This window comes from Giraffa tippelskirchi, chromosome 4 (assembly GCF_054371585.1).
Source record: "Giraffa tippelskirchi isolate mGirTip1 chromosome 4, T2T-mGirTip1v1.2.pri, whole genome shotgun sequence".
NCBI classification, from domain to species: Eukaryota; Metazoa; Chordata; class Mammalia; order Artiodactyla; family Giraffidae; genus Giraffa; species Giraffa tippelskirchi.
Genome location: NC_137278.1, coordinates 149488842 through 149504441, shown reverse-complemented (window position 1 = coordinate 149504441; position 15600 = coordinate 149488842). Strand labels below are relative to the sequence as shown.

The 15600-nt window shown below is 40.3% G+C and overlaps 1 protein-coding gene across 29 annotated transcripts in view; it reads left to right on the top strand.

The window, feature by feature from the left end:
• The window catches only part of SRGAP1 (SLIT-ROBO Rho GTPase activating protein 1), a 291940-nt gene that overhangs the window by 108425 nt on the left and 167915 nt on the right, over nt 1-15600 (top strand). For 5 of the 29 annotated variants that reach the window (XR_014081885.1, XR_014081888.1, XM_081588877.1 and 2 more), the window contains exon 1: nt 622-709. The exons of 23 other annotated variants lie outside the window; for them this stretch is intronic. Coding sequence is in view for 4 of the 6 variants with exons in the window: in XM_081588877.1 (XP_081445003.1) it covers nt 679-709 (31 nt within the window). In the remaining 2 variants the exon portion in view is untranslated. Of the gene's footprint in view, nt 1-616; nt 710-15600 lie in introns of those variants that run through there. One more of the 29 variants, XM_081588880.1, reaches the window with a different exon arrangement.

Sequence of the window (15600 nt, the reverse complement as noted above, 5' to 3'; positions counted from 1 at the left end):
AGAGTTTGTTATTTATGGTTGAGCCACGGATTGTGTAATATGACTTTGACAAGTTACTGATGTCGTTAGGCCCATTTGCATGACATAGGAATGATTCATATTCTTAGGCAACCTAGGTCTGTAAGGAATGGGAACCACTGAAAATGGCATGCTATTTCGCAAACAGGCGATGTGTTTGAAAATTTTGATAATAATGTTTAATTATAGACCAGGAGATTAACCAGAAATCTCTCTTGAATACCAGAAAACTTCGGTTGTTGAAATTTTTTTTATAAATTGTTTCATGTGTTAGGACACATATTCTTGCCCTTGTGGGGTTATAGTACAGAGGAGGAAGGATAGAAAATAAATAGTTAAATAAGTAAACTGCATGGTGTGTCAGATGGTGATAAGTGCTGTGGAGAAAGGGGAGGAGATAAGGAATTCCTTTGCGCAGGCATGTTGGTGCATTTTGGGATATGAGGATCAGTTAAGATCCCACTGAGAAGGTAAAGTTTGAGCTGAGATGTCAATAAAGTGAGAAGCAAGCCTCTGGGAGATTGAGGAGGAGCCTTCCCAGCGAGGAGGGAATGACCAGTACAAAGGTCGTAGAACATGCCTGGCATTCTGGAGTGTAGGGAATGGGGATGGAGTGTTCCAGAGAAGGAGCCCCAAGGAAATGCTGCGTTAGAATGGTGGATGAGGCGAATCTTGACTTTCACCCTGAATGGTGTGTATTTTCAAAAGAGAAGTGACCTGATCTTATTTTCTGTTTGAAAAGATCGCTTTAGATTTTGTTTAAAATGAACTCTGTAGAGCAAAGACTAGAGAGGGGACCCTTTCCTACTTTACTAAATACAATTATAGTGGTAACAGTCAATTGTTTCAGTGAAGTGTCCTTGTAAAATAGGTTAAGTGAATTTTTTAAAAATTGCAGTACCTTGTGATCAGTCTGAACCCAGTGTTCACCAGGCATTTGTTTGTTCAAGTTTTTATATTGACATCTGAAGATATTCATGGATATGACAGATGGAGAAGATTTGAGTGTGGCTAGTTGTATGTGGCTGACTGCAGGACTTCCTGGAAGGTTTTCTTTTGAATGAAATTTCACCAGTTTCTGAAATTCAGATTTATCATTGCTAAAAGTGACGTGCTAAAAAATAAAACTGAAGGTATTTGTTTATTTGGTTTAGTCAGTGAAGATTCCACAGTTTGTAGATTAAAAGAGCTTATTTTTTAAGTTTTTTTTAAAATTATTTTTTTAAGCAGTATGCACATTATTCATGAACAGCAGTGGCAGGCATTTACTGGATTATGGTTATGTGTGGGCCCTATGCTGGATAGGGAAGATACATAGATGATTGCAATATAGTTCTTGTCTTTGTGGAGCTTAGACTTCACAAGAGGAGACACGCAGATTCATTTGAACCCACAGTGGCTTCAGTGTGGGCCTCATGGAGATCCAAATGAAGGTTAATGGGAAAAACACACAGACACATTATCCAAACTGGGAAGATCTTAGGTGACAAATAAGCATCTACTCTAGTGTGGCATTTGCAGATCTTCATGTAGCAAAGCATTAAGACATTTTTCCCAATATAAAAAAAAAGCTGTTAAAAAACTTGATTCATTATGTAGATGTTAACATCAGCAGTAAAGAATCCGACCACAGTGCAGGAGACACAGGAGACCCAGGTTCAGTCCCTGGATCAGGAAGATCCCCTGGAGGAAGAAATGGCTACCCACTCCAGTATTCTTGCTTGGAAAATCCCATGGACAGAGGAGCCCAGTGGGCTACAGTCCATGGCGTTGCAGAAGGGTCTGACGCGACTTAGTGACTAAACAACAGTGACAACCTGATCATTAGCCATCATTCCCCATCCTGTTCCCCTCCCCCCAGCACTAAACAACCACTAATCTATTTTCTGTCTTTATAGATTTGCCTATTCTGGATACTTCATATAAATGGAATCATATAATATTTGACCTTTTGTGACTTTTTTTTTAACTTACCATGATGTTTTCAAAGTCCCTCCATGTTATAGCATCTACTTCATTCCTTTTTATTTCTAAGTAGTATTTCACTGTATGCATGCACAACATTGTATGTATCCATTCATCAGCTGGTGGACATTTGGGTTGTTTTCACTTTTTGGTTATTATAAATAATGCTGCTATGAACACTTGAAGGCACAACATTTTGCCACGCCACATTATCATCAAGGATTATGAACCATAGGCTCTTACCACTGTTGGAACGAGATGCCGTAGTTCCTCACTGTTACCCTACCTGGTTCAGCTAAGGAGCAGGACATCAGGCCACTTTACACTGGTGACTTTTCTGGGCTTTTTCCTTCTTGGTCAATTCACGTTCATCAGTCAGTTACTCAGGCGTCAGGCAGGACACCACCTTGAACAGGAGCACAGTCCACAGCCTGTAACTCTGCCTGTAATAGGGTATCTCCTGTACCTGACCTTGAGCAAGGACAGCTAGCAGGAGCAGAGTCATGGGCATCACACAGCCTGGCAGGGGTCCTCCACTTCACTGGGCTTTTCTGTCTATGGCGTTCAGGGATTCTTGGTGTCTGGTAACTTTTGTCGAAACAAAGTAGATGTGCACTTGTTCCTGCCCTGCCTTCACCCTCCCCCCCCACCCCCCACTTCATATTGAGAAAGAGAAACCATATGGGAACTGAGAGTGAGCATATGGGTGTGAGGTAAAACATATAGGCAGAGAGAGACGGGGCTGCAGTACCCGTCTGCTTGTCTTTGTTACTCGTCTGCTGGCTTCTTAATGTGCTCTTTTTCCTCTCGTCAATTTTCTTCTTGGAAGCTTGACTTGTTTTTTGGCCTCTGCATGATTTAGTCTTGAATGAGACATGTAGTATAAAAAAAATCCCCAGAAATGGTTTCTTGGTTGGCACTGCATCTCCATTCTCCATGACTCAGTGGGCACTGAGTCTTGGAAAAGGCTAAGTGTAGGGGCCACTGTGAACCCCCAAGAGGACAAAGAGAGTGGCCATCAGAAGCTGCTCCCCACAGCAGTGAGGGTACAGTTTTGGGGGTGGAGGAGGGTGCAGAACAGTCTCTTGAAGTCCCTATTTGAGATCTTCTGAGCTTACCTTCTTTTCTGACTCCGAATTTATGCTAGGCAAACAGGGGCTGAGTTGGCCCAAGTGTCACTGTGAAATGGTTCAGAACAAGCTTGGTAGGGATTGGATGAGTGGCAACTCCAAGAAAACACCGTGGCATCCAGTAGAGTTACTGTGGCCCTTGGGTTCCTTTTCAGAAACTTTGAAGAGCCCTGGAAAGTCTTCTGCTTGCCTGTCCTACTCAGTGCCACCTCCCACCCCCATGCTTCCCAGGCACGCTTTGTTGTCTTGAGCGATCCTTCTGCTTACTCCCCATAACTCCCTTCTCACTCCCCAGAAGAGTCCTCATCAGAGGGCTGTATCCCACGCTTGCTCCTAATTGCGAAATTGTCTTGTAAGAGTTACAGGCTGGTTTTCATAGTGACCATTAACTGTGATTGATCGTCCTTGTTGAATGACTTGACTTTATGAGAAACTTCACTGAGTGTTTAATAAGGTAAAGTGGGGTCCAGAGGATATCATGAAAAAATACTGTTTGTGGTTACTGAAGGTGAGCATTTAATTCACTGTCATTTGGTATTTAATTCACTGTCGTTTGGTAATTATAGAGTTTGCAAATAGAAGGCTGATGGGGCAGATTCTGTTCCTTTGGCAGGCTGTATCTTAAGTTGTTTTCTTTCTTTCAATAGCTATTATCTTATTTTTAAAAACACAACTATGAATTTGAATTCAGTTCTAAAAAAGCATACACCACACCCTACTATAGGCTTCATCAACAGAGCGCTGAGTTTAATAATTTCTAATATTTAAGCTCCATTATCCCCTCCCCAGTCTTTTTTGTCCCTGTGTGTCAGATTAACAGTGTGTCTGTTCATCAGCTCATGAAGTTGTCCCATTTAGCTAAAACATTTATTGAAGAAGGGGAACTGCTGTCTTCAATGTAAACGAAATGTCTTGCCCCAGGAAGGTAATGTAAATACATGTACTTTAGGTAGACCATCCTCCAGTTTGTCAGAGACAAGGTGGGATTTTTTTTTCATGACCAGAAGGTGGAGATTGCTTTGCCACTTCAGTCAAAATGTGACCCTGGCAAGACCCAAAATTTAATGTGGGGCAATCTGTTTAACTTCACCCATGCCAGAAAAACAAATACCACCTATCCTAATCCTAAGGCTGCTTCCCCAAAAAATGTTACCGCATATTTCCAGAGAAATAAGTTTCTGAAATTTCATTGGGAAAATATGTTTCTTTTTATAATTTTATGTATTTGTTTGTTTTTGTCTGTGATGGGTCTCCGTGGCTGCACAAGCTTTTCTTTAGTTGTGGAGAGCGAGGGCTACTCTCTAGCTGCAGTGCTTGGGCTTCTCATTGCGGTGGCTTCTCTTGTTGTGGAGCACCGGCTCGAGGACACTCGGACTTCAGTATTTATGGCGTGTGGCCTCAATAGTTGTGGCTCCTGGGCTCTAGGGCACAGGCTCAATAGTTGTGGCACACAGGCTTAGTTGCTCTGTGGCATGTGAGATCTTCCTGGATCGGGGATCGAACCTGTGTCTCCTGCATTGGTAGGCAGGTTCTTTACTACTGAGCCACCAGGGAAACTCGAGGAAGTAAGTTCTGATCACTGAAATCTACTTTGCAGGATATATGTATTTTTCCTCAGGGACATAGCTAGTCTACAAATTAAGGGTACTTGTATATTTAATTTTTTGCTAATGTTTTGATGCTGGTTAACTTGGGGTGAGTTTTACTGTGTTCCTTAAGACACTAGTGAAGCCTGATGGATCATTTAAAGCTGGGATAGAAACTAAAAAATTCAGTTCAGCTGGCATTTATCCTGAAGCTTTAAATACATGTCATTAGATTATCCATAGTTATTTCATGAGGATTTACTGATGCGCTTTCTTTCCAGATTTGAAATTTCTTCCTGTGTGAGTTTTTTGTTTGGTTGCTTTTTGTTTTGTTTTTACTGTTTAGGAGAGCCTTACTAGATTTATTAGTAAGAAACAATGTGTTTTTCTGATTGTTTCAAACAAGGCTATCAGTTAATAAAGAATAATTACCTTTATTGATTACCTAGGGGCTTCCCTGGTAGCTCAGCTGGTAAAGAATCTGCCTTCAATGCAGGAGACTCTGGTTCGATTCCTGCATCGAGAAGATGCCCTGGAGAAGAGATAGGCTTCCCACACCAGTATTCTTAGGCTTCCCTGGTGGTTCAGACAGTAAAGAACCCACCTGCAATATGGGAGACCTGGTTTCCATCCCAGGGTTGGGAAGATACCCTGGAGGAGCGCATGGCAACCCACTCCAATATTCTTGCCTGAAGAATCCCATGGACAGAGGAGCTTGGCGGGCTACAGTCCATGGGGTCGCAAAGAGTTAGATAGGACCGAACAATTAAGCACACACACATTGATTACCTAAACTGTGTTGAACGTGAAAAAGGATAATATGCATTATTTTCTCTCCTTTTAAAGATGAAGAAAATAGTGTTCAGAGGGTTAAGTAGGTTCCGCAAAGGTAATACTATGGTAAAGACGGATTTTGAACTCAGCTTTGTGATATATCAAAGCCCACACAGGGTTACTCATTCTCCAATATTTAGATGATTCCACTAGGTTTATTTTCTGGCTTTGAAATTCTATACTGCTGCTGCTGCTGCTAAGTTGCTTCAGTCGTGTCCGACTGCGACCCCATAGACGGCAGCCCACCAGGCTCCCTCGTCCCTGGAATTCTCCAGGCAAGAACACTGGAGTGGGTTGCCCTACTACACCTTTTATAAAACTCTTATGTCCTGATGAATATGCCTTGGCATTAGGCTGAAATGACCAAAACTCCTCTGAAATTCAAACTGACTCTCCTGCCTTCTTGTACAGTATGTGCATCCACATCTTTGAACATCTGATGAAAATTCTTACATGATGCTTTTTTTAAACACTTCATATAGTGGGAAATGCCTTCATATCTTGGTCTGTTAGTGCAATCAGTTTAAGGCAGCACTGATACAACAGGAAAACGTTACAAATATTCTAAATTCTCAACTGAAATTCCTAGAGGTTAGCATGAAAATTCTCTTACTTTGTCCTTCCCTCCAACCTCCCCTTGGGCCAGGATTTCCCTCTGGGGATTCTGGAGTGTTGTTCCTTAATACTTCTCATCCTCTTACTTTGTTCTCCTTGCCTACCATTCCTAACTGGCTCTAGGCTTCTCTTTCACCTATACTGTTTCCTTCCAGTGTCTTCATTGGTCTCCCTGCCCTCGGTCTGACATCTCTCCAGTCATTTTTCCACCAGAGTGATCTTTTTCTTGTGTCTCTCCTGATGAAAGGCCTTCTCTGGTTCTCTTCTGCTCTTTCAGTTTCCTAATCTCCTAGAGCACTCAGTAATCCAGGTAGGCTGAATAATGGTCCTCCAAAAATACCCACATCACCAGAGCCTGTGAATGTTCCCCAATATGGTAAAAAGGACTCTGCGGATGTGACTAAGTTAAGGATCTTGAAATGGGAAAGGTTATCCTGGATTATCCGGACAGACTCACTGTGAGATCACCAGGTGAAATCACAAGAGGGAAGCAAGAGGGTTAACTGGGGAGAGCATGGCGATGGGACAACAGAAGCAGAAATGGGAGCATGTTTCCAGTGCAGGTCCCAGGAATGCTGAGAATTTTGGCAGCCTCCAGCAGCTGGAAGAGGGATGGGATGTATACTCCTATAGAGCTTCTAGAAGGAGCTACCCCTCCCGACACCTTGATGTTAGCTCCTAAAGACTGTTTTGGACTTCTAACCTCTAGAACAGTAGTAGAATAAATCCCTGCTCCTAGGCCATTGAATTTGTGGTAATTTGTTACAGCAGGAATAGGATACATATAAATTCTTTGATGACCGTAAGTTTGTTTTCTGTCTGTGAGTCTGTTTTCTAAATAAGTTCATTTGTACCTTTTTTTTGAGATTTCACATGTAAGTAATATCATACAATATTTGTCTTTGACTTACTTAATATGTCAGAATTATTAGTATGATAAATTTAGTATGATAATCTTAGTATGATAATCTCTGGGTCCATCCGTGTTGCTACAAATGGCAGAATTTCGTTCTTTTTGATGGCTGAGTAATATTTCAGCATTTTGTTTTGTGTGGAATATTGGAATATTTATCCATTCATCCCTCAATGGATGTTTAGGTTGTTTTCATGTCGTGGCTATTGTAAATAGTGCCTCTGTGAACACTGGAGTGTATATATCTTTTTGTTTTTTGATATGGGCTACAGTTTTAATCAGTGTCACTAAGAATAGCATGTCCCGGAAAAGTACAATTCCTGCATTCTTTCATTCTTTCCCATTACTTCCCTTTGTATAGTCACACTGGGTGTCCAAACTGGCCGTGATTTTATTATCTGATTGTTACTTAGATACAAATATTATTTGTTTGTGTATATGAATACACACATACTTACAATCTGAGCTTTTTAAGTTCTAGTTGAAGAGGATCTTTACACTAAAACACCATGTATGTCTTAAACAGTGCACAGTTATCAACCTGTTATAACTTTTCTCCTTGACCTATGCTTTGCTGACTGGGCGTGAGAAATTGGCTGAATCTCTAATCCTTGTTATACTCTTAATAGTACTCTGTAGAACTTTACTGTCCCACATGGCAGCCACTAGCCATATGTGGCTAATCAACCCTCGGAAGGTGGCTAGTTCCTATTGCAGTGTGCTATAAGGTTAAAATATACACATGATTTTGGAGGTTTAATACAGGATATTTCAAAATATCTCATTATTAACTTTTATATTGATTACATGTTGAAATTGCAATATATTGATATGTTGGGTTAAATAGACTATATTTTAAAATTAACTTCATCTGTTACTTTTATTTTCTTCAATGTAGCCACCAGAAAATTTAAAATCATATATGTGGTCTACATTTGTAGTTCATTTTCTGTTTTTACCTGCTTACTTTCTGAGGGTGCTTGTCTGCAGTTGAACATATCATTTGGCTGTGATGCCTTGGGGAGAGAATAAGAATGTGGGGGAGGAATATATTCACTGATAACCACAGACCAGTATCTAGCTCATATAATATTTACCTACACAGGAACCACTAGTTAAAACGGAAGACTCTGTAGATGACGCTTTTCAGTAGATTAATGAGTTCTTTGAAATGTGATTGTTATCTATTTTAGAACTTTATTGCATACTTTTCCACTTTTTAGGATTTTCCCAGAACTGAAAATTTAAGATAGTGTCACCCCTTTTAGAGCAGGGAATAATTTTTCAGGATCATTGGGGAGAGATTTTAATGAAAACCATCTTTAAAAGAGTAGTATTTAGTATTTGAAAGAGGTATAAACCTTTAAGAAAATTTTTTTTTAATAATATTACCTGGTGTGCCTAAATATAATATCACTGGAAAAGACATATCAGTTTTGTTTTAATCAACAGATTTGTCAGGATAACTCCAAGATTATTTTCTTGTTTTATTTGTTTTATAAAGAAAATCATATAATGAGAAACAGCAAAAGTTGCCAAAGCAATAGGATATATTTTGGTATTGTGTTTTTCCCCTGGGGGGCTGGCACAGGGGCTGTTGGAAGTGGGAAAAGAAGAAGTAAAAAATTCTGCTACAGCAGAAATTAACACAACATTGTAAATCAACTCTACTTTGACAAAATAAATAAAAAGAGAATGCTGGGAATCTCATTTTCATATAATTAAAAGTACGGACTGGAGTCAGGGAGCCTGGATTCAGAACTCAGCTTTGCCTGCTGGCCAAGTGACCATGGGCAAGTTCTCAACCTCTTTTTGCCTCAGTTTACTCCTCTGTAAAACTGAGGTAATAGAACTTCCCTGATGGCGGAGTGGATTAGAATCCACCTGCCAATGCAGGGGACACAGGTTTGATTCCTGGTCCAGGAAGATTCTACATGCCTTGGAGCAACTATGCCCGTGCACCACAACCACTGAAGCCCAAGCACCTAAAGTCTGTGCCCTGTAACAGGAGAAGCCACCACAATGAGAAACCCGTGCACCAGAACGAAGGGTAGACCTTGCTTGCTGCAAAGCCTGCAGGCCTTGCAGGCCAGACAAAGCCTGTGCAATGCAAGGAGCAAGGAAGACCCAGTGCAGCCAAAAATAAATAAATACATAAATTTTAAAATTGTGGTAATAATACTACTTACTAGAATTGGTATGAGAATTAAATGAGTTAATTCATATAAAATAGATTAATGCTTGACATAATAGTCACTCAACCATATTTCACTATATGGCTATGGGTAATTGGTCAGTCGTGTCCTACCCTTTGCAACCCCATGGACTGTAGCACGCCAGGCTCCTCTGTCCATGGGATTTCTCAGGCAAGAGTACTGGAGTGGGTTGCCATTGCCTTCTCCAGATATTTCACTATAGTAATACATTATTATTATTATTATAGTTGTCATTACTTTTATTAGATATCTTACATATGAATGGAAAATTAAAATTTCTAAGCCCTTTGTCACTCATACCTTCATCCTTCTGACGATAGTGTGAGTATTTTCTTGGTCTCCAAAATCACAGCAGATGGTGCCTGCAGCCATGAAATTAAAAGACGCTTGCTCCTTGGTAGAAAAGCAATGACAAACGTAGACAGCATATTAAAAAGCAGAGACATTACTTTACCAACAAAGGTCCATATAGTCAAAGCTATGGTTTTTCCAGTGGTCATGTATGGATGTGAGAGTTGGACCATAAGGAAAGCTGAGTGCCAAAGAATTAATGCTTTTGAACTGTGGTGTTGGAGAAGATTCTTGAGAGTCCCTTGGACTGCAAGGAGAGCCAATCAGCCCATCCTAAAGGAAATCAATCCTGAATATTCAGTGGAAGGACTGATGCTGAAGCTCCAATACTTTGGCTACCTGATGCAAAGAGCCAACTCATTGGAAAAGACCCTTCTGCTGAGCAACATTGAAGGTGGGAGGAGAAGAGGAAGACAGAGGATGAGATGGTTGGATGACATCATCGACTCACTGAACATGAGTTTGAGCAAGCTCCGTGAATTGGTAATGGACAGGGAGGCCTGGCATGCTGCAGTCCATAGGATCACAAAGAGCAGGACACAACTGAGCAACTGAACTGAAATGAAGATGGGTATTTTTTTATACCCTGTTTTCATGATAAAAGTCACTTGAGCCCAGAAGAGGGTGAGGCACTTGCCCAAGGTCATGGAGGAATTTAGTGACAAAACTGGGATTCTCATCCGGGTCAATGGATTGAGTACCAGTTTATCTTTCCCAACAGCCTAATAAGCAGGGCTTTTAAACCCCAGGGGAAGTTACACTGTGTTTATACACTGAAGCTCTGAAACTCCCTAGTTACATTGTGAATTTTCTCTTTGAAATAGACTCCAGGAACAACTCACCAGTGACAGCTTGCGGAGGACTTGAGGGTGTTTTTATTTTATGTAAAATTCCAACTCTAACTATTTCTCAGCAAAGGGTTATCTCTGCGTTAAAATGGTGGTGTCCTCAACACACTTAACTTTTTAAGACTCAACCCTATACATCTTTACTATGTAACTTTGTAAAATTTTGTAAAATGAGAACCATATTATTTTCTCTGCTCCCCTAATAAGGATTTGGATCAACCAAGTTTATTTAGTTGTTTTCAGATATAGAATATGTAATCTCCTTTAACTTTATACTATTACAAGGGGAGAAAATATAGGAGTCAAAGATGGATTGAAGCCTAGCCCTGCAGAATAAGGATATTGGAATATATTTTGCAGGACTATCGTAAGGATTAGAAGTAATGTAATAAAGAAGCCAGCCCTTTGGAGGGGACCAGTGATGATTGTTAGAGATGCTGTCAGATTTTTACCTGTGTACAGGTGGAACTGTATTGTCTTCTACACCAAAAAACATGTGTGAAGAGATCACTAGGGGTTGGAAAATCAAAATGAATATAACCTAGAGCTTTACATATGAGAAAATATTTGGAAGAGTATGCAAAAAAAATGCTATAAATATTTGTCTCTTGGGGATAGAAAATTAAGTAGGTTTTTAGAATTACATTTTCTAACATAGTGCAGTTTATATGTCTGCTTTTGTTGTAATAAACTATTGTTTTTAAGTTAAAAGAATCATCTGTATATTTTTAACGGAAAAAGGCATGGCAGTCACTCCAGTACTCTTGCCTGGAGACTCCCATGGGCAGAGGAGCCTGGAGGGCTTTAGTCCATAGGATTGCAGAGAGTCAGACATGACTGAAGCAACTTAGAACATAGCATGTCTATTTTTAAAAAGCACAGAAAGTAATTTTACCATATTAACAGGTGTATTCACAAGATGGGTAATTTCCCTCCTCCTTTCTACTTTTATAATCTTGTAAAATGAGTGTGTTTTACATGAATGATGGAGAAAATAAAAGTGGATTTTTAATAGGCATGATCACCACCCCTCAAATGGACTATGCAGTGTGTTAGAACTCCCAAAAATATGTATTCTTGAGAAACGTTTGAAGATGTTTTGTGACCAACAGACGTAATAATAATATCAATAACCATAGGTACCATTTGTGGAGAGTTTTCTATGGGAGGCTCTTTTTTTTCTATGCATTAGCTAATTTAATCTTCATCACAATCCTATGAAATTGAATTTAATTGAGAAATAAAATTATGTAAATTACCTAACTTCAGGACTCAGAATTGAACTTGCCTTTCAAAGGAAAAACAAATCATAGTAGCATGATCATAGTAACAGAGGAAATTTTCGCTTATGCTCAGTGGGAGAAATAAAGCTTTCTGCCAGATTTATGACCAAGTTTGTATTGGACCAACTCTTCTCAGCAGCTAACTGTCATGTGAACTACCATATATTAATTTTTTTTTCTTGATTTTCTCTTAATTGGGCAATTTGGGATTTTAGAGAAGTGGGTAGGATATTGACTGAATATCTTTTACTTGATTTAAGCTTAAGGGAGAGCATTGCAGAACAAGGTTACAGATATTAATGAAAGGAAAGGTTTGTTAAGTGAAAAAAGGTGGTGAGACTAAAATCTGGATTTGTACAGAGATTCAAGTACAGAGGTTATGGGTGAGTAAATCTCCTCCTACTGTAGTAGGTAATGAACTTGGCAGTGGTCTTCCTTTTAGCCTTTGGTTTCCAGAGTGATTAGAAAAAGATGGTTTTTGAAAGAAGTTTCATATGAATATTCATAACCATTTCCCCATAACTGTTAAACCTTTCTTTTCCTGTAAGTATTCATTTCTTCTGAGTTGTTTTACATACTGAACTTTTTAATTGGTTGACTTTGCTCTTGAGTGCGCTTACTCATACACAGTATCTTTTTGGAAGTTTGATATTTAATTTGAAAAGTGTTTCTGTAAGTTCTTGGCAGAGGGGGTGGGGTGCCCCAGTTTATTCATCTTTATATAAAAGCAACTAGCATGAGTCATATTGTTGGCATTTAATATGTCTTTTGTTGAACCAGTGGAGGGGTTCTTGTTTCAGATCAAGGAGACTTCTCTAAGGGTTGGAGTTGCCTGACAGTAGCACAGACATTTCTTGGAAAAGAGATAGTAAATTCTGGGCAGGCTTGGATTCAGGGGGAGTTTGATCACTAGACTCAGTGATTTCTAAGCTTATTGTACATTTGAGATTCTGTGATTCTTCTTTTTGTCTAGCACATGTCTAAAGAGGAGAGAAACAAAATATAAATGGGAATCGCATATAGTCCAATAGAGCCGTTGATAGCAGTGATGGTTAATGGGATTTGTACCGGCACTGGGAACAATTGTGCTTTTCTCTGATTCCCAGAGTCAGCATGGACAGTTCTCATCTTGAGAAACTGTTCCAATAAGATTAGACTTCAGACCATCTTCCAGATTTAGACTGAGCCCCAGGAGAGAATTTTCTCAATTCCAAGAAAATGAGTATGAGAGTTTTAGAAGAAATCCCACTTCACATCCAGGTTACAAAAAGCCAGGAAATAATATTATTCACCAAATATGCCACCTTAAATGATTTTGATTGGTTTTCCACATATCATTTACGTTGTTGCCTCACTCATGAAGGCCCAAAAGTTATCATTAATCTGAATCTTGTTTCTCTTCAATTTCTGACAACTGGAGAAGGTATTAATTTTATCTACAAAGCTTAGAATTTCTGTCAGTGATCACAAAATGGTATTCCAGAGGCAAAATCTGGCACAAGGATGGATTGTCAATGGTTTGGATAGAGTTTGGTTTTGTTTTAATTAGTTGCTGATATTTTAAAATTTGATGATTTTACCCCCAAATCAGATTTCTGGCTTCTCTCTAAAAAGGTCAGATTTGGCATATAACTACATCAGGCTTGCTATACAGCAGTCATTACCTGGAGTTTGGTGGCTGGTTGAGGTATGTATTCCTGCTTAAGCAATCCTTATCTTTCCTTGGTATTACATACCCAGCTTGATTCACTCATTTATGGGACTGGTCTGGCCTCTGAAGGTGATAAGTTTGTGACCCTTCCTCTGTAAGTAATGCTCATGCACACGTCTGAAGACTGTAAGTAGCTATTATTTCAACCTCAGGAAGGGACTGCAGAATAATCTAAAGTGTTTCATTGGGTTTGGGCAGAGTGCTCTGTCTCTGGGAGGATCCCAGCCAGCCAACCCTGTAACCAGAGGGAAGAAGAAATAATGTATTCATCCTGTAGTGAACTGCTGGCGTTCAGGAGAGCCACAGGCTAGGAGATGGGGCCTGAATTGCCCTGCAGACTGGGGCTTGCCTAAGCTCAGGGCGACTTGGCACCTGTGCCGGAGACGGATCCAGTGGAGTGGCAGACGGCTCTGTGCCATCCATTCAGACAGCTTTCTGAACGCTGGCAGCCAAGAGAACATCAGCTGTGCCTGTGAGTAGTGTGGGTTCTCGCCAGAAACATCTAAACTTCAAAGGAAAATAAAATTGTACTGTGGGTCGATGCAGAAAGCTTATGGTCTTACTGAATCGGGCTCATGTTTACAGAGAAGGAAGATGGTGCAAAGAATTCTGAGAGACTCTACCGGCTTTCTGGGGTTTTCCATTAAACGTTATGTTCATCTGGTCATTCAGTAAACACATGTAAAGTGCTTATCACTAGGCACTGTATCAGGGAGTCACAATGAGACTACAAAATAAAATGCCACATAGCTTGTATCTTCAGCTCTCTGCAGCCTTGAGGCTAAAATTAGGATGATGACAGTGGTAACAAGGGGCTTCCCAGGAGGCACAGTGGCAAAGAATCCACCTGCCAAAGCAAAAGACTCAAGAGATGCAGGTTTGATCCCTGGGTCAGGAAATCCCCCTGAAGAAGGAAATGGCAACCCACTCCAGTATTCCTACCTGGAAAATTTCATGGAGAGGAGTCTGGTGAGCTGCAGTCCATGGAGTCGCAAATAGTCAGACACGACTAAGCAACTAAGCACACACACATTCATAACCAATTGTGATTTCACTTGGGCTTCTAAAAGGCTTAAAGGGGGTGTGTTTTGGGGTGGGAAGGGATATTACAAATCAAGGCAACGTATAGTTTGGTTCTCATAAGAAAAGAATTTTGCTTTGTTTGACCTTGAAATTTTGTTCTTATGCTGGCCCACGACAGAATTCTGATATCTGGCATTATTAAAAGCAAATGTACTCTTCAAAAATCTGAGAGCATGGAGACAGGCTTGAGGAGACCGAAGCTCTCTCCAGGTTCCTCTGGTGCCCAAGTCTGATTTGTGAATCCCGAAGGCCTTTGGCACTTGTTTCATTTTCCTCACCTGCTCCCTTGCCTCCCTCACCTACCTTGCTCCTTTCTCTCTCTCTCTCTTTTTTTTTTTTTTTTTAACATTTTTTAATATGAACCATTTTTAAAGTCTTTATCAAATTATTACAATATTGCTTTTATGTTTTGTTTTGGTTTTTGGCCTTAAGGCATGTGAGCCCCTAGCTCCCTGACCAGGGATCAAACCCACACCACCAGCATTGTAAGGCGAAGTCTTACATTGGACCTCCAGGGGGGTCCCTCTTTGCTCCTCTCTTATCTCTCTTCTCTGCTTGATTCTCTTCCCTTTTGTTTTCTCAGTAAGCTGTTTCCCTTTATCCTTCTCCTACTCCCACCTGCTTTCTTTCCCTCAGCCCATCAGACCATTGTCTTCCATTTTCATCTTTTAGTACTTCCACGTCTTATGGAAACCATGGGGAAACTTAAGGGTGGGGAGGATACACAGTGTGAGCAAGGATCTGGGAAGGAAGTTTCAATCAAAAGCAACATGTAGATTGTAGATGCGTGATGAGGGTGAAGGTAGGCAGAAACCAGCTGATCCTGGGTGTTGAAGGGAGCAGGATTACTGTTTCTCAGTAATGCTCTCAGAGCTGTTCGTGCATCTGATCTTGTTTAAAAATGAATCTCTTCCAGGTTAGAGCAGCTAGGAAAGAGTGGATGTAACAGAGGCAGTAAAGCTAATATTGTGTTTGAAATCCTATAAAGAGCTTATAATAGGGCTTCCTGATGGCTCAGCTGGTAAAGAACCTGCCTGTCAATGCAGG